The following is a 25,409-nucleotide window of genomic DNA, read 5'->3' as shown; positions in this document are numbered from 1 at the left end:
ACTTATGCACAGAGAACTGGATATAACCTTCTTATGCAGCAGTGTCTTTAAAAAGAGGAGTTTCCATAGCATTAAGTTTCTTGCACAGGTCACTTTCTACTCTAGTCTGATAGCAATGGTACAGGCCACAAGAAAAAAATATAACTGCCTCATGAGACAGTGTATGAAAGAAGTTTGCAAACATAGATGTCAACTAAAGGACATAGTCAATAGGTTATAGGACATTGTTTCATTGTAAAAGAACTAAAGAACTGTACCTAATACCAACTGGCAGAGAATGGAGAGAACTCATGATTCCAAATGAACATTTACAAAAGAAAATGGCCATTGATTCCACTGCCATGGCTTCTTTCATAGAACGAAGTTTCTCATAAATTATGCAAACGGTGAAGAGAATCAGTGCTCTCTAAGAAACAAAATTTTGTGCTACTGTGCACAGTACACAAGTATGGATTTTTGACCCACGTAAAAAAGGTTAGTTTGATTAACATTTGTTACATTTGTTATTAAGAAATAGCTAGTTCAAATTAATTGGCATGCCAAAGACACCAAATATATTCAGTCAACCATTTAGATTGTTTTAAAGTTAATTAGGTGAGTAAATTCTATTTGATGGTTCTTTTTTAAGCATTTGAGTACATGGTAAAAAAAAGAAGAAAAAAAAAAAAGAAAAAAAAGAAAAATACACCATCAATATTTATCCATTATTTATAATATTTAACCAGGTATTAATGTACCTGGATTATTCAAATGTTCCAGCAAAACATATTTAGAGAGGCCCATATTAATGGTCTCACTTGTGTCAGTGGATACTAAATAAGATACAATAGAACAAAATCCAAATCCTGTCACATGCGAAGAAGTTTGCTACTATGAACAATTCTTCTGGAACATCATATTACTTCTGAAAGTATGTTTAAGATTGTGCATCTGATCTATTCTTAATATTTGTACTATCATAACATTAAAAAGGTTCATCAACATATGCGAATGAGTGAATTATTAAAAAGAAATTGCAGCATAGAATTGTTATTTATTTCATGTTATCTTTCAAATTTCTATCAGCTACAGTAAGTAAAAAATTAACTATTTACACATTTTATTTCAAATGTAACAGAAAAAATAAAATGGAAAGGAAATAAATTAAAGATCAGAAAAGATGTATAGGTCTCTTTCAAACTCTGGAAATATTTTTTGTTGCAGTTTACTGTTAAAGGCTTCTAATACAATATTTCATACAAGGTTACTTATGAAGCACACTGACGTTTAAAAATCACCATGCTATGCTTTTTCAGCAGTGTAATTTTTTTCCAACATAAGATTAAATTGCAAAATAAATGAATTACTTAGAGTGGCATGGCCCCCATTTTGCCACCCTTCTCTTGAAAATTGCTTATTAATATGAAAAAAGAAGTTGGAAAATAGCCTGTTTTACTTTATGCATAGTGTTTCGGGGCCTCAAAGCCTGCAAATCCAGACTAGCTGCACATTTTAGATTGTGTTGGCAAGCGGGTACGATGACCTTTCTGACCTGCATCTCAAGGCTATTATTAATCGCTAAGTAACCTGGTAAAGCCAAACAAATTTGTTTCCATTGAAAGGATCTCTATCTGTGTCTGAGAATTTGTGCTGTACCAAACAAACCTCATTAACTGTGTCCATTTTTGACAAAGAACTAGGAGTTGGAGAGATTGGCGACCTTTCTTTGTCCTTAAGGTGCAGATTTCAGAGTCACTGCCTATAGGTACATAAGCATTTTTACTTGGATACTCTTTGTTCTATATCAATCAGTCGAAATAAATGGATTAATAAAAAATGCATATAGTATCACTTAAAAAAAATTGCCATTTTACTCTCAGTATCAGACCATATAATCTGTTTTACTTATTTAATACTATTTCTTTTTTTTTTTATTACAGTCAACCATTCAGCATCAACACATTACTGGTGCTGTTCATGTTCTTAGATACTTATGTACTTATTTCAAAAGAAGCCCTGTTATTTAGAATGTGTGCTACAGATGTAGTAATAATGGGATGTAAAATGTTTTCCATTGTCATTAAAATGAATTTACCAGAGTATTTTCAGGGAATATTTAATAGTCAGCATGTGATGAAATTAAAAAGAAATCAAAAATAAAAAAAAATAATACTAATTTGAAATTAAAAAAAAAAAAATAAAAAATAATTGTAGAAATTCAACAAAATTCATGATCTTTTTAGATAGTACTATAATTCAAAGTATTAAGATACTTTCAGGATAATCATGTCTTCATTAACACGGTGCCAGAAATCTTCCCAAAGTTTGCTTGTTTTTGGCTTATAGTTACAAATAATCTTCAGTATACATTTGCAGCCTACACATCTTGTTAGTTGTGCTATAATATTTCTATCACCCATAATACTGCTGTGTACAGTTGTACAGAATATACAGACAATAGTGACTGGAGGATGGGAGCTCCCAGGATGATTCTCTTCTAAGGGGCAACAGAAAATAACACTGTATTTTCAAAAAATTTGAATAGGAGCAACAAAATCAAGAAAACAATAAGTGATAGGATATGAATATACTATTTCATATGTGAGCAGTTCAAGAACAACACATTATTCACTGTGCAGTGGGTTTCACTGTTACCGTACAGAAAAAGGTACATAAGCATAAGTGATACTAAAGACATAAATCTGGACTTCCAAACAGAGTTAGAGTTAAATCTTAAAGGTTCAAAGAGAATAAATTCAAAGTCCATTACAGTCAATAGAAAATTCCATGAAATTAGATGATCTTTGGATTAAACCGATCTTTCTCTTTGTTCATATATAACTCAAGTTCAATCAGTGATAATAAACAATGCTTTCTTGGGACTATCTGATATTAGGAATACTAGCTACCATGCATGATCAATAACTTTATCCTTTCAGACTCTGGATGCAATTTGTTTCAGGATAAACCTTTAATGGTTCAAGGAGGAGAACTGAATATGGAAAAATACTTTGGCTTGCATCAAATTTGTTGAGAGAAAAAGGGTTCTGTAAATGTATAACATGTTCTAGGTTAATTAGTAATCTTGTTTTGTTTTTGCAAATAATCTGTCTTTTACATGGTTCATAGTTGGAATATTTAAACTAACTTATAAGTAAAAAATTGGTAATTTTTTAACATAATTTTCTCGTTGTCTTAAAGCATATCTAAGTTTTTTAACGTCATCTACTGTATCTTCCTACAAACCTGGCTTCTCCTGTCTGCCTACTTTAACTAGAGTTTCTATCAAACTGATTTTTATATAATACCATTTTAAAGGAAATATGTATAAGTTTTGACAAATATAGTGCTTTCTCATTACTTGAAAAAAGTCCAAAGAATATCAGTGTTAATTAGCACAACCTTACCATGCACTTTTTTGCTTAAAAAGTGAATATGTAGGTAATATAAAGTGCATTTTCTTTGTAATACAGAATACTCCAAGTAATTGAAATCAAGCATAGCATTATCAATGTAGGTGCGCAAAGAAAACAAATAAATCTGTAAAGTAGCTATTGATTTGTTAATGACAAAATTATTTGCTTTATATAGTTTGACAATAAAACATTTTCATATGACAAGGTAACTTATTGTTATTCTGATACTTCATTATGCAGTAGGCAGCAGTGCTGGTTCCAGCTATGAGATGCAAATTTGGTTGACAGTACTCCTGCTGTCTGTATAAAGGTTAAAAATACACACATAATATTGTTCCATGCACTTTTGGAAAGGTCTTGAAGTGATGATTTCAGCAGTATACAGATTTTCATAATTCTGCAGAGAACTGCAACATTTTACAAATTCACACTGACCTACATTTATTAACTTCATCAAACAATTGCATTCCGTATGCACTTCCACTTAAATTCTGTGATCCTTTGATGAGATAGACATAATAAAATTGTAATATTTATTAAACAAAAGAGAATCCAGGAAAATCAATAGTTGATCAATAGTACTCAGAGTATAAAGTTATTGTGAATTTGAACAGTTCAGACTCCAAATCATAAAATTCCAGGAAAATAGCAGTAGGCAATCTTAGCATAAAAGGAGAAAAACTAAATCAATTTTACTTTCCTGACTATCTATCATCCTCCCTCCTCAAACAGAGAGTATGGAACTGAAAATGAAATTAGTGGGACAACACTTCTGGTACACAACTGCATGCCACTTGATTTCACATTACACTGGTGTATATGAGAATACAGTGTGACTTGTTGTGATGATATGATTTTACTTTTACCTATTATACTTGGGTAAAAAATGAGGCCTATATAGAGAGAGCAGTCCAGGATGTACAAGTAGTTTATAGAGAGGGCTATAGTTTAAAGACAGAACTTTAACAGAACATACACACTACTCTTGCGTTAGCTGTGTCAGACAGCTTCATCATCCTCAGCCTAGTTCAGAATACCTGAATGAATCTGCTCAGATTTACTGAGCAAACAGAAAGGCTTTGTAACACCCTGCTCCTCTCTGCTATGATGTGTACTGCCATGTCATGTGACACATTTGCAACTGTGCGGTCTTGCCCAGTGAAATCTGGGATTAACCAATTCTTAAAAGTATATTATTTGTTCTCAAATATGTACCAGATAGTTTTATTCACACAGCTGAAATTTAAACCACTCATTGGTAAGGCAGTCATAAACACTGTTCCTTCTGCTGGAAATCACAGAGGATTTCAGAGTGTATTTGCTTGAAATATAACAAAACATATAGTGATTAAAGGTCCAGAAAGTGCTTCTGCAGTTTATCATTACTTTGCTAGGTAGACTTCAGCTAGTGTAAAATTAAAATGTTTATAGCAGATTGGTTGCAGATATACGCATTAGTTTACATATGCACTGTGGCTTTTGTTTTTTAAATAGAAGGGTAGGTGTTTGCTTCTTTGTAATGATGAAATCCCATTGTTTTCAAAAAGAGAAAACTCACTCTTCGGAGTAATTCTGGCATATGATCATTTTGTTGAAAACAAGAATCAACTCAGCTCTGTTTTACATAACATTCAATGCTCAGACCCATGAATCCTGCAAAAATAATGTATATATATATATCCTGTTGAGTATTTTAAAGGTGTGATTTGCTACAACATAAGTAGTATGTATACATATGTAGTATGTACTTATAAGTAGTATATATAAGTATATATATTGTATAAATATATGTAAGTATATATATATAAGTATATATATATATATTTATAAGTAGTACTTATAAGTAGTATATATACATTTGTGTACTACTTTCTAAAGTTTTCAACATCTTATAAGTTTGAAATAAAGGCCAAAAAAAAAAGCTTAAATAATAGCTTTAACAGCTCTCAAACATCAGGAAACTGATGGATTATGCAAAAGATTCAGACAAGAAGTAATACTTGTAAGTATTTAAAGGTATTATATTCATATAGCACTGAAGAGTTCTCAGTTAATAATGGGTGCTTATATTACTGTAATGCATGTGCTGCCTCTATGTATTACTGCCTCGTGCATTTGTTCATGTGGCCTTATGCTCAAAAGCATAATACTCAGCAATATAACCTGTGTTCACACATGCAGCCTGAATGTCCTCATGACCATTCTGTAAACATAAAAGATGAGAAAGGAACAATTGTCATTCCACTTGTTTTTGTTTTTAGAGGATCAAGGAAAAGGAGAAATCTACACTAATAGTATTCCTGGAGATCTAGTGACAGTACACAAATGGCTGAAGGTTATTGAAGAGTGCTGAATGGAGATGTAAAGGGAAAATCAGATGTCCATTGGATAAGTAGTTATTTTCTCACAAGTGATTATGCTTGTAATGGAAATTACCAACCTCATACAAACAGTTTACAAACAATGTGGGCTGGTGACAATCAGATTATGATACTGATTGTCAACTATCTGGTGAGCCTTTAGACCAAAACACTTTCCAGGCTACCTGCAATTGCTCCAAAAAGGTTGAAGCAGGTTCCATTGTTACATGTTGTTATATGCAAACAAAGCAATAAAGCTCTAAAGGCACCCAAAGTTTGCAGCTTAGCATGCATTTTACATGTCTAAAATGTAATTCAAGAAGAAAATATCAGCAAATAAGCTATCTGGTTAAAATAAAAATAAGATATGCCTTTTGAAAGAAGACTTGAAAAAGGAGCATACTTTCCAAATTCTTAGCATTGGTGGAATTGCCATGAACTGACTACAATAGAGACTGCTGCAAGAGACAGCAAACTGTAGGATATTCAGTTTTTGATTCTGTTATGTATGTTGTGTTCACAGTGCTGTCTTATGAAGACAAGTGCTGTATAGCTGAGAAAATGAAAGGGAGAACTTTAATAATGTAGATATGTTTTTAAAAAGCATGTGGCTCAGGAAGAAACAGAGGAAAGAGTTTACTTATAGGAATAACAAGTATGTTCATCTAGAATTAAAATATAATCCTGAACTTGTTACAATTTCAGTCTAGAAGAGCTAAAGATACTGATGTTCAAAACAGATTTTAAGTTCAAAGGATACATTAACCTGGCAGAGTGGATTAGTTTTCTGAAATTCTAATTGGGATTTAGAAATTCTACAGATTCAGAGAGCAGGGTCAATGTCAATTCTGAGGAGGTATTAGGACAGCTATTAGGGCTATGAGGTCAAATTAAACACCTATCACAAAACTAATTATATAAACTTAACAATGACGTGTCTTTTCAAAATTTGGAGGACTGTAACTGGTTTGTCATTGCAGTGTAGTGAACAGGAAACTAATAATAACAAGCAAAAGCAAAAACATCCAATGGATTCTGTAATTATTAATTTTAAAGAAAAAAAATTGTTACACCTTAAAATCCCATTATCATTTGTGCACAGCAGAACACATTCTGCCCACCTTTCTTTAATCACACAGTGTACCAGTGGAATTAAGTGACATACCAGTTCAACTGTCAAAGTCCACCATCTGATCAATATGCTACGTAGGAAATGTGATGAACACAGCAGTGAAGGGCATACAGTGAATGAACACCTTGCGCAGATCAGGAGATCAGGACACAGCATGTATCAGCTGATAGGAAAGAACAGACTGATGTACCCTTCTTATCCTTCCAATTTCAACTGCTGCACAGTTACTCAACAGAGTGCAATGGCTTTTGAAGTCATGGGTAACATAGCCACTTTATAAATAAAAAGGGAATGTTTTCCTTAATTCGTTACACAGAATTTTCTAAGTAAGGTTTCAACTCATATAGGGTTTTTCCATACACATATTTAAAAGCTACTAAATTATTTAACTTTCTGGAAATACGTAAAATTAACATACTGGTCTAAATAAAAAAGGCATGATTTAAACACTGAAGTTTTGTTAGCTTAACTATTTTGATTTAAAGTTATAAACTCACCCGTTATGGATGTGGCATAAGAATATTGACAGTACTGAAGTTTCCACTGGTTGAGGAACTGTATCCAAGTATCCTGTTTCAACTTTATTTCTGCTCAGTTTTATGCTAATACAGCTAACTCTAACAGGTAGAAGCAAGCTATGGGCAGGCTTTTTTCAAGTGGGTGCTTGTCACGATAAATCAGCCTGATTAGTCTAAATAGTGAAATTAGTAATTAGGGGTAACAAAGCTGATTTGGTCCTGAATGGATTACACAGCCCTGACACACAATTATTCTAATGGCAGTGCAGCAGAAGTGGTCATTTCTAGCACAGCGTCAGGGCTAAGCTGCTAACAGAGCTGTCAAGTTCTTAATTTTTCCTGCAACACACGAATGAAGATGTCTAAAGATAGCCAGCTACCAATGAAAGTTCTCAGTGAATATAATGTGAAAGTATCTGTTGTTTTTTGGCACTGCAATTTCCAGCAGACTGTGCACGCTACCATCTGCACAGTAATAGCAACGGGAAAGCACGTTGCTATTCTATGCAGTTGTAGTAAGTTGTTCCTGATACAATACACCCTTTTAAGCTGTTACCTTTCTGCTGCAGTGCAGGACAATATATACAGGTATATATTTCTTTTACCTTAACATATGATACCTGGCAACATATAGGTTGATTTTAAATCACTAGGTGATGACTAAAAGTCATCAGCTAAGTTGATTTTCCTTCTCAAAGTTTTAAGCAACAATTAGACTTAAAAGCTTACTGACTGACTCACATTTTTTATTTATTTTGATATTTAAAGTCTGCATATGTTTGGTATACATTTTTCACATTAAATATGTCTTACAATGGCAAGGCAGACAGAGCTTTTATATACTAACCCATTATGTAGAGCACAGCACTAATGCCAAATCTCACAACACTCTAATGATTTTTACTGTACCTGATGGCTTTCTCAAATTCCCAAATAAATTTGTGTATAGAGTTTGTGTGGCCACCTGAGCATCTGTGATGTCACAAACACTATGAAAAATAACACAGAGAACTATATCTTTTAAATAAAAAATGCAGTCATTTTAGGAGAGATCTAATATTTTGAAGTACTGCAGTACTACTCATATGCAGTACAATTCAAGGCAGTGGCTAATTGGCCACTATTATCAGCTAGATCTCAATTATTCAGAAATGCTAGAATATATTGAAAATGTTATGTAATCAAGATCTCAAAAATCAGACATTTTTTAGGTTATGAGACAATCAAAATTAAAGTTCTATTATCTGAAATTTTGTTTCTTCTATATAAAACAGTATAGTCCATTACAGATTTAGGCATCTAATTATTCATGCCTAAGTAGTACAGCTGATGTTTAGATTTTATTGTCTATACTTAAGCATATAATTTGTTACTTGGAGTACTACATCCTTCCTTGAGTAAATAAGTCCAAAGGTGCAGAATGGTGGTGAGGCCTCCAACCACTAAGTACAAGCAGGCTAATGAGTACTGGATCACTTTGGGCATCATGCACCTGGAAGATCAGATTAGTCTGACAGAAGAAGCTGTGAATGTTTTCAATAAGCCAGTAAATTGGACAATAAAAGAAAAGCCTAATTGGAGAAATAAAAGTTGAAAATCTTGCTTTTCTTAAACTCTCCTGTGCTGCTTTGTTTTGAAGACAGCAGGAACCGTGAAGTTCAAGGTAAAAGAACTGGGATTTAGCTTCACTGTCAAGGATAAACAGCTTAATGGATTCATGTAATTATCCCTACAAGGTGAAGAGTATGAAGAATTTGAAAGGAGGATAACAATAGGGAAATGGTTTACACAGCTTAAAAAAAATCATGCTCACAGTATGACGAAGTATACTATGTCTTGTAGAGGGGTATTACGAATAGGACTCACAGAACTGAAGCTTTTCTATGATCCTGTGATGAAAAGGTATATAAATTAATATACAAACTGACAATCCATCAGAATAAAAATGTTGGATATTTTTATTTCTTTATCAAACAGAAATCAAAAAAGTGGCTATATTAATGTATGAATTTTTGATATTAAATGAGTTTTCAGTCTACCAAAGGAGGATATAAAAAGAAGCAATGGTTTGAAGAAGAAATTAAAGCAATTCAGCAGAGAAATATGGGACATAAGAAAATTAACTTCTGCAGTAGCATACAGATGGTATTTTCCATTTTTTGGAGATATCAAATCAAACTAGACTGTTGGTGTTTAACCAAAGGTTACTGAACTAAAAGAAGTATTGTTATAAAAGTGTTGTTGATGGATATGAAGTTGATGGATCTGAATTTAGACTAGACCATGTGATTCAGAGTAGAAGAGTGTTCTGAGCATCATTAGAAGAAAAAAAAATCAAACTTGACCATCAGTAGAACAAAATGGACTACTTGGACAATGTAGAACAAGATTAGTTACTTAGCCATTTGCATACAGATTGCTTTAGTAAACAAAATATGTGATTTTCTAAGGTACCAAATTCACACATTTATATTTTACGCTTCATTATTAAGCTGAAAGTTGCAAACCAAAAGAACCACCTTTTTTTTAGTGACAAATGTACTGCCTTACATAAGTTCAGTAAATGGCATATAAAATGTCATTTTTCTAGTTTCATAAACGTATGACATTTCTAGTTCTCCAAAATGTGCATGAAAAAATATCGATATACTTTCTCAACAGTCCTTAGTCTTCAAGTGGTAGAGCTCTTCCCTGATAACTGAGTATAGCCTGTATATAGATGGCCTGTCATGTCTCTACAATTAGATAAAACCAGAACTGCTATAATTTAATCAGTTACAAACTGAAAATTGTATTTTGAAAATCAAGTTTATTAATATGTAATCTTTAGGTAATCATATTTATGCTCCTAATTTACACAATATTTATAGTATTCTACATGTCCTTGAAATAGGGAACAGGGACACTAGACTATGAAAAAGTGGCCTAGCTGCTGGAGTTCATAAATTTTGTTCAGCTTTGGATGAGTTCAAAGAATTGCCATGTAAGAAAAGCCTTACAGAGGGAATTTATCTGATTATGGCAGTAATAATTACCCAGCTGTTTATTGCAGATAGAGAAATAATTCATGTAGGCAATAGGCCGTGGTGGCAATGACACTCCGCATTTAGTAAATATGCAAACTGTTCACTTCTAATTAACCAAGCTAGAGGATGCCCTTATTAAATGTATAAACTAAAAGTGCCTTCCTGACAAGTGATGAATTGTTACATTGCACAAACTCTTGCCACAGAATTACTGGAGTGAACTTGGGGCTTAACTTCATTAAGAGATCTTGTGGGATAGTTAAATGAGGATGGACAGCATAACAAGACCTACCTGACAGTCAATGATATGTTAGAGCTTAATGAAACTGTGCCTCTTCCCCTTTTCTACTTATTTTACAGCAAAGATACTGCTTCAGCCAAAACATAAAACCATGAAGCCTCTCTTTGTAGGACAATATGAAATTCTAGGATTAGTCAGTCTATATAGAAAATGTTTTATAAGATCTCAGTAATTTTAAGACACCTAGATCAAAATAAATGCAGTTCAATGACTGAATGTCAGGACCTAAAATTTCTTTCTACAAACTCTAATTAAAAACTTTGCTTTGGATATAGGTGAAATAAAGCTTAATATTTAACCTCTTAATCCAAATGGTGAGCTTACTGCTATACAAAAATACATAAGAAAAAACAGCCTTCATATTTTTAAAGAGTATAGTCAAACCAATTACTTACATTACCTAGGTTATTCAGGTTTATCTGAAGAAGTTGTTCTATATTACACAGAACTGGCTAACATATCACTTCCTCAAGAGAGACTTATATAGAATAAGACTTATATAGAATAAGCCTGAGGTGTACGTAGCTGAATCCGCACTAGAAATTTAGCTATTTAGCTTTCTGTGTAATCATATTGGTTCCTATCTTATTCTCAGTGCAATCAGAAATTATTTTCCTATGCAGATAAAACAAGATATTGCTTGTTTTATAGCTTTAGCCAGTTTATTTCAATTTCATGACCAAACTAAAAAGAAAAAACTTCATCTAAAAAGTCTTGGTTTGCAAAATGTATTATTGAAAGCCTATAGGAATACAAGCACATATGCTGTATAAAATCATATGTGTAGGTGCAACTGTGTTAATATCTATAAAGGTAGGTAAAGGGAAGACCTGAAAATGGGCTAACTTCTCATGGATTTTTTTAATGCTCTGAAACCATGCTGAAAGATAGACTTACGGACAACACATTTAAGAAGGAACAGCAATAACAATATACATGACTCTAGATAATCTAACTAGATTTAAAACTTTAAAATGATTCTCTTAAAGCTTTTCTTTGATCTAATTCCCACTTACGTTAGTGCACACATTTGATACCGTTCACAGTAAACTAGATCAAATCACAAAGAAGAACTTCAGTGATTCTAGTTCCGTGTTTCTTACCACATCTAGCAGTTACAGCTAAAATTCTCTAGAAAAGGCATAGATAGCTCAAGTTACAGAAACTATCACTCAAGATTAATATTCAAATGAAAGAAAGCATATTTGGCACTTATCTCTGTTTCTATGGCTCCCAGAGAAAGCTGACAGGATATGTTTACATTCAGAAAATTCTAATTACAGGCAAATAACTTAAAAACTCTAATCTGTTTCCTTTAGACATCTTTGAAGACAAGAAAAGGAAGATGGGTTAAAGATAAATTAGATAATTAAGCATAAAGCGAAAGACAACATTACAAAAATGAGCTTTTTATTGTTTTAAGAACTCCAAGGAGCTGTCTGAAAGGCTTTGGCACTAATTGAAAATAGACTATAGAATCAATTGCTTCTGCAGTCAATGAGGAGGAACGTTTTAATTGAATTATAAGAAAATATATGCATTCTTCAAAATACTTTGACACTTGAGAAAATAGCCAGCACCTGGACTTATCTTTAACAGAAAGAATCAGACAGATGGACGCTGAACAAGTTCTCCTCATATTAGTATGACAACAGATGATTTATTTCAAACCCTCTTGTAGGAAACAGCAATACCTCAAAAGTTTTAAGAAGCAAAGTGCTTCTCATGTTAAAAGTAAATAAAACTGAGAAATGCTCCAAGAAGCAATCAAGAATAAACCCAATACTCTTACTTTTTCTCCATGCTACAAGATCAAGCATATTTGCAGAAAAGCCAAACACTGGATTAGATAACCAGCAACATACAACAGTACCATATTTCACTGTTCAATAAGATTATAAAATAATTAGACTGCATAAAGGATTTGTAAATATATGTATTACCAAGTAAGTGATTTTTATCATTTAGCATTATCTGTTTCCTTGGCATTATTTAGTGGGAGCTATTGGGAATAGGTGAATGGTTGGACTGGGTGATCTTTTAGGTCTTTTCCAACCTTGGTGATTCTATGATTCTATGATTCTATGATTATCTGAAGAAGATTTAATGATGACTGTGATTATAAATCTGCTGATAGAACATCTAGTCTAACTTCGATGAAAGTCAAACACAAGGGCTACACTCAAGACCCTTTTATTACAAGAGCCAACAAGAAAAGAGAAAAAAATTGGTGTCAATCTTCTCAGTGTGTGAAATTCATGAGTTAACAGTGCTTACATACACTATAATACGTGCTAAAACTAGACTTGGTCTTAGTCTGCTATATGTAAGTCAGTGTTTATTCAAAAGCAAAGACTAAACTACCTGCCTTGATTATAAAGGAACCCCCTACACCAGCACTCGGCCAACGCTTTGCTAGTTTTCTGATAGTGCTATCTTATTGAGTTGTATACCTAGGAAAAACTGAATGGTGCCATTCATCAGCAAAAGGAGCACGACATCCCAAAATCTTATCTCCAGTTGCACACCTGACATACAGCAAAGTTGCTTTACGGTAGCTTAAAGGCCAGTGTGCAGATAACCTTAGACAGAGAAGTCTAAGTTAATCACACAGTTGGACAACTGACGTTATCCATAAGTTATTTTGATACAATGGCACTAGCATGCTAATTTATGTGATGTCCATTTTCTTATCATGGATTGGAAACACCTTCACATAAAACAAAATTCTAACATATCATATGGACTTAGCTTATAGTCTATGCTAATTGCTTTTGGCATATTTCCCTTTGTAACAATTTTGCCAAGTCTCAGAGGTGCTAAATGTAGCTTTGAGAATGTTTCAAAACAAAGTATTTTTCCTCAACATGAAATACAGTAATTTTAATGAGAAATAATCAAATTAATTTTAATACATTTATGTATGCAACCATCCAATTAGTCTATATTCAGGCAGAATACAGTCTGCATCGGCATTTATTCAAATACAAATGGGTGCAACATATGAAGAATTATTACAAAAATCTAGCACAAATTGCACAAATTTCAGAATTTAGGACTAAGAAACTCACTACAAAGTTATGCTGAAGCTAAACAATACAAATTCAAAGAAAAAATTTGAGTACGCCCTTATGAAGATAGAACTCAGTGTACAAATTCATTCTTTTGCTGTCTCTCAAGGGATTCTTTGAATCACTTCTCAACTAAGGACTGTATGAAGACTTTACAGCCATTAAACTTATTGGTTCTGCCCTTTATTCTTCAGCCAGTCTTGGAGCTAACACAGACAGCTATCTCCAGTTCTTACAAAAACAGCACCTTAGGTTAGGATAAGCAGCCTGTTAAGGTGCGCAAACTCACATATAATATGACTATTATTATTTAATTATATTTTAGGTCAATTTCTGTTAAATCAATTTCTGTTAAACTTAATTACATCCCTCTATGGCTTTAAACTGGGGCAGCTTCTATTAAGTTTACTTTCTCCTGGGACTTTCACAGTAAAGACAAATGATAAAGGTCCAGTTACTAAATGAGGGCAGCTATTAAATAAGGCCGGCTTGTATTAAAGCTGGAAGGTAAAGATGTAGATACCAGATGAGATTACCTCCTGGTAAAAGAAATGCCTTGTATGGGAAAAAAAAAAAAACAACTGGGGAAAGATGAGAGAGAAGGCAACAAACTTCGGTCAGCAATTCCTTTAAGATACCAGGCTGCAATCTAACAGAATGTCCAAAATTCTACAGTAGCTTCCTGTGAAGTGGGTACAGGCTTCTCCCTAATGAAAGGAGAGAAAACAAAGCACAACCTCTGGTTCCGGTGACCACGAGGTACCTTGAAAGAACCTGCAATCTAATTCCAGGTAGTTGTTGATAAATAAAAAACCTATTAGCATTTTTATAGAAGACTAAGAAACATATTGCAGTACAGTTTAGGACTACAGCATACCTTGAGCTTAAACAAATTTTTGAAATGACAAACTTAGAGTGTGTGGTTTTTGGTTAGTTGATCGTTTTTTTATACTATGGAAGTTCTAAAAATCAGTTTATTTTTTTACTGTGGTTGCAGTACTATTTGTGGAGAAACTCAGTTCTTTACTTTCACGGTCACAGCACTAGTGCATATAGTCTGATGAATGTGGCTATAAGAAATGATAAAATAATTGCATTGCCTCAATTACCATGGTTCTGTTGTTTCTTGGTGTTCTTGAGGTGTGAAACACTCAAAGGTAGTTTAATCTGAATGCACAAGTATAATAAGGGGCTCTGTCCATAAACACATACATTTCTATAATGCTGAAGCTGAAATAAAACCAGTTCATAAATGCGCTCCTTTCAAACAATGTAAGTTGCTGTATTTGATATATACAGAGATACCTATTAGCAATGAAGTTGTTCTCTCCCTTTTGATGTACTAGGGGATGGAAATATGCAGAGAATCCCTCCTCCACCTTGTTCAGTATTCCTAGTAGGAAACACACCATGCCACCTTGGGGCCAAAGCAGTTGGCAGCAACTTAGCCCAATGACAGGAATAATCTGTTTGGCTGAGGGCCTACACCTGATCTTCACTAAGCATCTGTTAGATTTAATCAAAATAATGTTGAAGATAATATACATATTAGTTTCAAATATACCTGAGCAAAAGATTACTGCAGCAATTCTTGGGTGGACTTGAGAAGTGAAGAATTTTTAAAACTGAGAGGATATGGTCTATTTGACCAAATTTTCCAGAAAACTCATTTTTATCTTTTTGGGTTTTTTTTTTATATCTGAAAGACAGATTTGATTTTATTTTTTAATCTGATAGTTAGAAATTATTCTCTGAATTTCAGAAGGCAGAATTCAAATTAGCAGAATATCAATATACCAATAGCCAAGCAAGAGCTCATACACGCCAACTTTGACACAGTTTCTAGTACCTAAAATTACACCATTCATCTTACCTGTTAAAGACAAGAAACATATTGATTAAAATATCTATACAATTATAGGCACTGTTGTGTGGTTTGTGTTTTTTTTAATGAACTGAAAGAAATATTAGGGAATTCTGAACAAGAAGACACGACAGATGTTTTGAAGATACACTTGAAAAGATTTTTTAAATTTAGTTTTGCAGAGTTGTAATCAAACATTCTGTGCAAACATACATTTAAATACACCATGGATAGACAGTTATCAGTACATTTCACTACATCTAACAATATAATGCAAGAGTTATTTCAGTGCTATGACAAAGAGGACACCAACAATACCAACAATAATTGGGGAAAAATAATATAAATTAATATGTAGCATTTAAGAAAGTTGGATAATTTGTGTTTTACATACAGAAATTGCATATGCTGTTTTCTGTAACAGAATTCTGATTGAACTGTCTCTGTCATGTGTCCTACATGGGACTTCCAGAATATGAATTCTAAAGACCTAGTGTCTTTCTTAAGGCCTGAGGTCTGCCCACACATCCACAGTTGAGGGTCTTTAGGCCTAATGAGGTTCTGATGTACTGTGAATGTTCTGGTACTTAAACCAATGTGTACAGAATCCATGTGAGCCTTTGTTTTATAGGCCTGCTCTTCTCAACACAAGTTTCTTTGTTTTCTTAAATAGACTTTGATCTTCCTTCTATAGTGTACAGTCACCAATGAACCAGAATGAGAAGCTGGGATACTGGTACACCAGGGCTTTAATTTTTTTCCCAAATGATTATAAGAACTTGAGTATAGGTAAATACCAATTAAAGTCAATTAATATTCACACAATGGCTCATGAATGTATCTTAGACTCAAACATACAACTTTCATACTTTGTCAATAATCAATTTTCAAAACAAAATAACAACAAAAAAATCCAGTTCAACAGATCACATTTATAGCATAATGATCTATTAGTTTTTGAATATAGGTGAAGAGGCAAATCCTCTGTTATTAACCTGGTACAAGCAGGAATTTCCAGTTAATTCAAAGAAATGAGAATTCATAACGGTCAAAATGAGAAGAGAACGTAGCACAACATGCATAGGACTAGAATTAAAGAGAACAATGACTGAAACATACACATATATTTGATAATGGAAGGGATAATTAAGATTCTATCACATGAAGTTTTTATCTTTACCTGACAATCTCATTATTCAGAGAAATGGCTCCCAGGTACTTCTTCAGTGCATAGTAATTATGGGTATATTTTCGGACATAATACCCTCTCCATCTCTTCTGAATCTACAAGAAATAAAGACTTGTTTAGTACATTTTAAATTGAAAGTTTTTATGTGTATGAAATAACTGTTATATTTCCCAAAGAATAGGATGTCCTTAAAAGCACTATCAAGAAGAGGCACCACTACCTTTAAGTGAAGAAAATGCAGGTAAGATGTAACATATTGTAGTTAAATGGTGATATGAATTTACTATTAAATGCCAACATTATCAACTAATATCAAATTTTAAGTAACTGTTTATGTTGCATCTGTTTATGTTGTTAAGAAACATCTGCTATTATTAACAATGCTGCTAGTGGCATTGCTTCATGTCAGAATGGTAAAAAGAAGAGGTGCCTTTTTTTGAAATTACAGGATCTGTACACTCTTTTGTGCTCTGGATATGTTATAAACTGAAAGAAAGACTCCCAGTAACTCAGTGAATGAGGATTTCTGAAAATATCATTTACAAACTGTTAGTCTTTCCCATATAAGATGATGCATGTCTGTTTGTTACACATTAATTACAGTCTTCTAACAAAACGTTATTCCTTCTGCCTAACAGATGAAGCTTAAGCCAGAAAAGGAAACCTCTTTATCTGTAGTTAATTCTGACATTGTGGTAAAATAGAAATTATGTAGTGTCCTTCATGAGAAAGGATTCAGCTTAATGCATTTTAAAATGCATCAGTTTCAAAAAAAGACAGTTCAGTCTCTCCCCAAGTACTGGCTCTCCCCGAGTATTTAGTTTAACAAAACAGTTTAAACATTCCCTCAATATGTGAAAATACTAATTATGACGTTTCTCAAACGATTTACTGGCTATATATTTTGTGGAAAGGCAAGGGAAGCATTAATTATCACAACCACCATTTGCTAGTCATATCTATCCCTCTGTACTGCATCACATATACTGATGCTGCTGGAAAACGTAACTTCTTTTCAGTCATGCTGAGGGCTGTTTTCAGACTTCATTATCTACACTGTAACAGATCAGTGTACTTTGTATCAGTAAATCTCAAAAATAGATTCACAAACTTCTTGTGCTCAGTGTCTGAATTTCTCTTTATTTACATTCTTCCACCCTTGAATTTATCCACCTAAATTATTATTTAGTTTCTTCTTTGTATTGTTTCTCTTGCTTTCAAATGTATTTCAAAATTAATTTCTCAATTTCCATCTTTAGTTCTGCCTTACTTTATTTCTGTTCCAGTTCACACCTCATGATCTTTGTAGCTTTGAAATCTTATGAGACATAAGAGCAGAACAACAAAATCTACTAAATAAATTAAAAAAAAAAAGTCTGAGGTCTTGCTATGGAGGAGCAACTTCATGGTTAGAAGCTATCCATCTCAACGAGATGTATTGAAAAAAAAAAAAAAAAGAAGATTCAGATTTGCCAAGAGCTCTCCTTTTCCTGTAGGCCTCTGGCCTATAAATGTTATAAGAAATGCAACTCTTCACTGCGTCTACAAAGAACGTTTTTCTTGTTTTCCTTTTGCATCAATTCTTCTCCTTCCAGAATCTCAGAAGCAAGCTACAACTTTTTAAGTGGAGTGAATCCTTTTTTTGCTACTTTGTTATTGCTGCTGTTGACTGCTTTCTTTCCCTAACTTCTATTCCAAAGTTGCATAACGCAGAAGAGGCAGAAAGAGAATCACAAACTGTGCTTGATTTAGGAAAGAAAGCAAGGGGGAAAAAGGCTGCCACTTGCTCAAATCACAAATCAGACTCTGATCAGAGTGACTTCAAGTTTGGGCAGAGCTCTTAGGAAACAGGCAGAACTGTCTCTACTCCTTCCAGTTCCTTTGCAGTCGAACTGTGTATCGCTAACTGTGGTAACAAAAGTTACTGTAATTTTGCAACTGCCACCACTTTCTGTGTGAAAACAATAACGTACTGGAACCATCTATATGAAGATTAATTAACAACTGCATAATTTTAAACATTGCCTCTGGTATCATTCTTCAAGCACAAAACTATTGTTTAAGGTAAAAACAGGCATTTAATCTAACCTGATAACACCTAGTGGTACAGTTATTATTATCTCTTTATGTAAGATATAGTAAGTATGACAGGAAAGCTTGCACTAACTCTGTGAGTGATATGTCACAAAAAAGTAAAATGATTCACTAAAGGTATGAGGAAAAATATTTACTTTTAGAGTTAGCATTCCCTTTGTGCACTACCATGCTTTTCCTCTCTTCTTAAATGAGACTCAAAACTAATATAAGAAGCTGGTGTTTTCTTTTACCTATGTGTTGTTTCTTTGTTTTTAATAAATAAATAATAAGAGTTCAATCTCTAGACATTGATAGAAATAAATGTCATGCAATCAGCTGAACACAGGAGCAAGAAAGGTTCACACTAAACATGCTTTCTTTGCACAAAAATTGTAGTAAATTTCATAGTCTTTACAACTCCCTTTCTCATGCACAAGTGCATCAGGTTAAAAAGGGATATAGGAAGAGGAAAGCATGAGCATGCCTTCAGAGATGTGGGATTAAGCAAAATCCTTTGCATGTGAATAAGGATCTTAGCTTTGTTTCTCTGTTTGGCTTCAATATTTCTCAACAAGAGTAACTTGGCTCCCATATAGCTGTGTGCTCATTAATGCAGGATTATGGTCCCTTTGAAACTATTTCTGACAGTCTTCACCTTCCAGCTATAAATGCAGAACTGGATATTTGTTGGTTAAAGGATCAAAACCCAAAAAGAGTAAAATTGCATAAACCTATAATTAACTCCAATAGGCTCAGTGTACCAATTAAACATCACATTCTAACTTTATTTACACCACTTCCAGTCTAGAATGGCCTCACTGAATGAATCATAGGAAAGAAACATTGCATTATATCACAGATTATTTTATGCTGCATAAGTTGCTCTGAAAATTATGCCTCCTATCTATTGTCATGGAAACTACAACAGTTACAAAAAGCACAATAAAACTATTTGATAGAGCAAATTCACAGCTAGAAAACACATTTTTTCAACATAATCACTATCATTAACTAAGTGTTTTCACCAGTAATGAACAAGAGCCTGCATGCTGTGCTTGTTAATATTTGCTCAGCCATTTGGTAAGCAGCTTGTGTTTCATATCACTGTCACCACTGCTGGGACTCAGTATCCACCATTCATTGTGCTCACAACCACTGCCGTTTGGTCTCCATAAATGTTTGGCAAGCATTGATGAATGTCAATGGATGCCATTTTTTCCACATGGAGTAATTCAATTCCACTTATTTGGCTTCATATGCACTTCCATGTCAGACGCCATTTTGTCAGGCTGCCCCTTGGCTGCCATCTTGCGGCAACAAAACGTAATGAAATACTGGTAGGAAGGCTCAACTGCTACTGCCATACCACCAACACCCACCTCTGCTGTCCTGGGCTAACATAATAAAATTACTTTAGGAGTAGCACTTGTTGATTTCTACTTCACTAATTATATGTGTCAGAAATCAGAAGACTGAAGCCTAATCTCTTTGGAAAAGAGCACTTTACACAGCTATGTTAATGAGGCTCTTGTAATGTGAACATTCTAAATGAATGCTTAATAAATGCTAAATAATGGGCAAGTGTTATTTTTGTAGTAACGTGACATCTTAATTTGGTGCCTTTTGTCTTGCACCTGTTTGGTCTGATGAAACATGGGCAGTGTGGGCAACATGTTCCAAACAATGACGCCATCATAGCAGCTTTGAAACAGCGGCTCACCTCATCCAATGCAGATTTTTATGAGCATGGGGTGCAGGCTCTTGTTCATCACTAGCAAATATACAAACCTAATGGTGGTAACTGTTGAAAAATAATTTTGTAGCCAAGAATTTGTGCTATCAAACTGTGTTACGGTGCTATTTGTACCTGTTGTCATTTCCAGGGAAATAAACAAGAGGCATTATTTTCGGAGTGACTTATAATGTATTACAACTATATTTCTTTATAATTCCAAGGTGAATGTTTGAAAATTTCTTGGAAAAAAAGAGGCAAGTGTGTATGCCCTTCAAAGTAATTAGCAAGTTTCAACAGTGATTGGTACAAAACAATTATTGTCATTGATCAGCACTGAACAGATAATTTTAAACAAAGTCATTGTGTGCTCAGCAGATTACAGCTTGTTAACGGGCAAGTTCTAAATGACCTCTTAAGCTAGTCAAATCAATGATGCATATTCCTCATTAAGTAACATCAAAATGTAAGTGGTCTTATAAATAACGTTTATTTTAAGCACTAAAACAAATGGCAAAACCTTGATATATCAAAAGCCATCTGCTCATGAAAATATTTTTTTTCCCAGGGATTATTTTTGCAGCTGAAAATTTATAGCATCTTAAATCTTTTAGGAGGCAGAATCATGTTGCAAAGTAGTGCTCAAAAGTAAAATTAATTAAAACAAGTTCTTTCTTTTAACTCACAAGGATGAAACTGACAGTTCTGGTTACAAGTAAATGCAATACAGGGAGACAGAGATGTAACTGTCTTCAAAACTGTGAGCATGTGTAATAATTCTAATATCAAAATCAAAAATGTCTTTTCGACCAGTGACTGGAAACCAAAATAAATCATTTAATAATATTACGAAGCAAAAGTTAATCATCTAATACAAAAAATATACACAGTTAATGCTATATTTTCAAAACACTAAAGCATTTTAATTGTGAATCCACTCCATTATGTGTGAATACAAGGCACTGTTGGCTTAGGAAATTCGAATTCTGGCCATACAATTTCCTTGAACAAACTCAACAGGCCTTAGTTGTTGTTGTTCTGTATTTCTGTTAGTTTTTCAATAACCGGATAATGGCAAAAAAACACATTCAGTGTTTCAGAATTGTAGCATTTTAAATCTGCTCTGTAGATATGGTTGCAAAAGATAAAGAGAGGTGAGAACTGGATTCTGATATTTCCAATGAAATAATGGTCTGTTCTCTTGTTTTCTACTGATTTAAATTTCCATTAAGGAAAAGGACGACTGAAAAAATGCTACTTTGAAGATTTATATCACCTAATGATTCAACATTATATTTCCATTACAAATGAATGAGAACACATTCAATTTCAAAAATGAAAGACCAAATGCAAAACACTAGTTGACTAGAATATGTAATTACCTTTGAAATTTGGTCTTCAAGTGCCTTCCAAAAGTACATAGCTAACTTTTGAGCGAGGACTTACACCATATTTTTTCCCACTGATTTTAACTGCATGAATACATAGCATTTACCCTCTATAGAATAATTGCAAGCCAGCTAACTAAAGAATAAACTAAAGCAAATTAGTGCATTTTTGAACAATTAGATTGCTGTAAAACATCTTTAGCTCTCTAAAATACACTAAATGAAAGATTCTTGTGCTTTTGGGAGAAACACCACCAACTCAAAAACCTAATGGAAATCTAATGCCACAGCTTTTGATTCTGACTTATCTGGGAGACAAGAAAGGCCACAGTTCTGGGAGTCTTTCTACTTCATAAGAATCTCCCTGGCTTACTCTCCAAACCCATCATATCCCTTCGTTTGGTAGAATCCAAAATGTAATATGCCTTGCCTGGTCTTGCCTAGGCCTTTAAAGTAAAGCACATTTTGTTGTTTTTTCCCCCAGTATAAAAGAAGTAAAGGAGGCAAAAAGATTTCATCTCAAGGATTATCTCATGTCCTTACTCCTTATCTTGTTTGCTTTATTTGTTCAAATACAGTTCCAGAGTCCAGGAAAAAAAAAATGCTAATTTTTGTTTAATATATTTTGAAGCTTTCCCATGACAACTGTATATTTATTAAACTTCAAGGACTGTTTACTCACTTCTTCATCAATCACAAATCACTCAAAATATCATCAATGAGATCAGAGCAGCTCTAACCTATGCCTGGCAGTGAACTCATCCAGTACAAAGTAACTCTTCTGACATTCAATGCATCATTTGTAGAATAGTAATGAAAGAATAAGCACAGCTATTTTAATGAACATTAAACTTCTATTGTTTGTCAGAATTTTAAGTAAATGTCTACATTTGTAAGAATACTCCCAAACAAAGTGTTTGTTATATCATCATATATGGTAAAGTACAACGAACATTTAATGGGGCAAGGCACACACAAATACCTTCAATTCAGCTACTGTTCTCAAATATAACTCAGGCTACTGAGAGTAACTTTAATTTTTAACTACGTACTATTTCCCACTGTTGCCATCAGCATATCAATCAAGTGTATATTATTCTGGTTTGCTCATTTTATTAAAAGCAAATTCGGAGCACAATTGACTTTTCATTTGTTTAACAAGTGAAGAAATATTTACCCTGACAGCCATTTCATTGTAGAAATTCATCTTCATAATAAAATATGCTGTCTGTGAATCAAGGAAAAAAAAGATGGCATATATTTCAGTTAACACAAAGACAGTGCTCCTATTTTTACATATAAAAGATAAGAATCTTTATACATAATACATAATAAGAGTCCTAGGCTTAGAGAGAATAAAATCAAACTTTGTATTGAAGAGATAGGCTTCCTAATACATAATGCAGGCTTAACCAGAAAAATCTATGGTAGTCAAACTAGGAGCTAATGGAGATATATGATCATAAAATGCTCTCCGCTGAGTTTGATAATCAATGGTGCTCTACTGAGAGTAGAATAACAAAGCAGAAATATTCACAAGTGCTGGTGACACATAGTATTGTATGATTTATTCACTGGGGTTCTTTTAGCCAAAACTCACAGAAACATAAAAGGAATTCATATTTCAAGACGTCTGGTTTAATGAAAAATTCAAAGAAATGCTGTCTTCAGTCGAAATCGTTCAAGGATACGGATGCAGTGATGGAGCAAAATTGTACCTTCCAACCATCTGTACTAAATGTTATGTACTTAGCTGTCTCCCGAGTAATCCTTGGGAATTTTGTTTCATTTAATATTCATTTTAACATCATAAAATCATAAATACAATGATACCATGTTACAGTGAATCCCCTGATATAGAAAACATTTCCTGAAGTCCTGGTTTCCTTCCAATAAAGTAGAATTCCTTTCATAGTGAACGAATCCCCTATTATACTAAGCAATCACTTGGCAGCATAGGTTATTTTAATGGATACATCACTTTAAACTAAGCTTTCACATCTGTTCCGCCCTCTAATTACAAATGCAAAATGAACATAATTCACAATTGTATCATAAAAAGTAAAATATAAGTACTTTGAATGCAAGAGTATGTCCTTTATTTAGCACAACATGCAGCTTTTATGTTTTTCTCATGTTTTAGACACAAATCAAAGGCAAAAGTGCTTTCCCCTGATATTGTGATTTTCTCCCCCATGGCAAACAGGAATTCACTATAAAAGGGTTTCACCGTAATTAGTGTTATTTGAATTGCCTAGTCTGATCCAAAGCAAATTGTCTGTGGAGAGCAGCAGGACTGGATTATTTATCAACAGTCTGGGCAATTAAGAAACAGTTGGCTGCAATATGTTATTTACAAATGAACACAATGATGCTACTTCATTTTAAATTCTCTTTCTTCATTACATTAAGCAAGGCATAATTCCTGCAGTTTAATTAAGGTGCATTTTAAATGCTCGCTTTAATATCATACCAATCTACTAGTAATAGATACAGGAGTAAATATATTTCCTAAATGAAAGAAAAATGCAAAACTGCTAAATCTCAAAAAAAAACGTTTCCCTTATATATGTATAAGCATATACACAAGTACGTTGATGTATATTTTATATATTTGAGGGATTCACAGTTCCAAATGTATGAATTAGAATAAATAGCAGGCCTTATCTTCACTTTTCTCTATGTAACTACTTTCTAAGTGCTGCTAACTGTAGATATCTAAGCATGTTCTTAAATTCTTTAATTAAATTGGTATAAGTTTGCTTTTCAGCTCATCTTTTCTTTCTTTGGAAGATATAAGAGTTGCAGTACCACCAAATAGCTTAAATATGATAAAGGGTTTCTCTCCATCAGTGATTAAATTAACCAATCTCACACTTTTTTGTTTTCCTCACACTTGAAGGCCTTGAGCGCTTTGGTTTGAATGATTCCAATTCACTGCAGAACCTAACTTATCGTCAGTGTGCTCTTTATGTCACTGGTAGTAACTTTCCCTTTTCCCCTGAACTTAGAGAAGTACTGAAGAGCTTGGCAAAAGCACCTCCCTATGACAGTCTACTTACAGTCATCTAGACTGCAAATACACACCTCACACAGACATGACAAATCTGTACCTTACACTACCACTACTCAACAAAATCACTCATAACAGGATGGGAATTACACATTCCTGCTTTTACTCAGCTCTGCTCTAAATCACAAGTCAGTCAAATGGAGAAGTGCTCATATCACTTCGTTTCACAGTTTGCTTCTCTTGTGAATTCTAATCTAATCTTGATTAGAATACGACACAGTAAACTCTGCTTTTACAAGTGACAGATGTGTTCATCCCTTTTCACAAAAACATAAGCATTATTT

At 33.5% G+C, this 25,409-nt stretch overlaps 1 protein-coding gene across 2 annotated transcripts in view; it reads right to left on the bottom strand.

The window, feature by feature from the left end:
• Positions 1-25,409, bottom strand: part of SPATA17 (spermatogenesis associated 17) — a 90,762-nt gene that overhangs the window by 54,649 nt on the left and 10,704 nt on the right. Inside the window, exons 4-5 of one of the 2 annotated variants that reach the window (XM_052673070.1) lie at positions 23,230-23,280; positions 16,848-16,951 (exon numbers count right to left, since the gene is read on the bottom strand). In XM_052673070.1, the coding sequence (XP_052529030.1) occupies positions 16,848-16,951; positions 23,230-23,280 (155 nt within the window). The remainder of the gene's footprint in view (positions 1-16,847; positions 16,952-23,229; positions 23,281-25,409) is intronic. The other variant, XM_052673078.1, reaches the window with a different exon arrangement.

The sequence above is a fragment of the Tympanuchus pallidicinctus genome, unplaced genomic scaffold (assembly GCF_026119805.1).
Source record: "Tympanuchus pallidicinctus isolate F22 unplaced genomic scaffold, pur_lepc_1.0 scaffold1, whole genome shotgun sequence".
NCBI classification, from domain to species: domain Eukaryota; kingdom Metazoa; phylum Chordata; class Aves; order Galliformes; family Phasianidae; genus Tympanuchus; species Tympanuchus pallidicinctus.
Note: the sequence above shows the minus strand (reverse complement) of the source record. Positions and strands in the feature narration are given on the sequence as shown.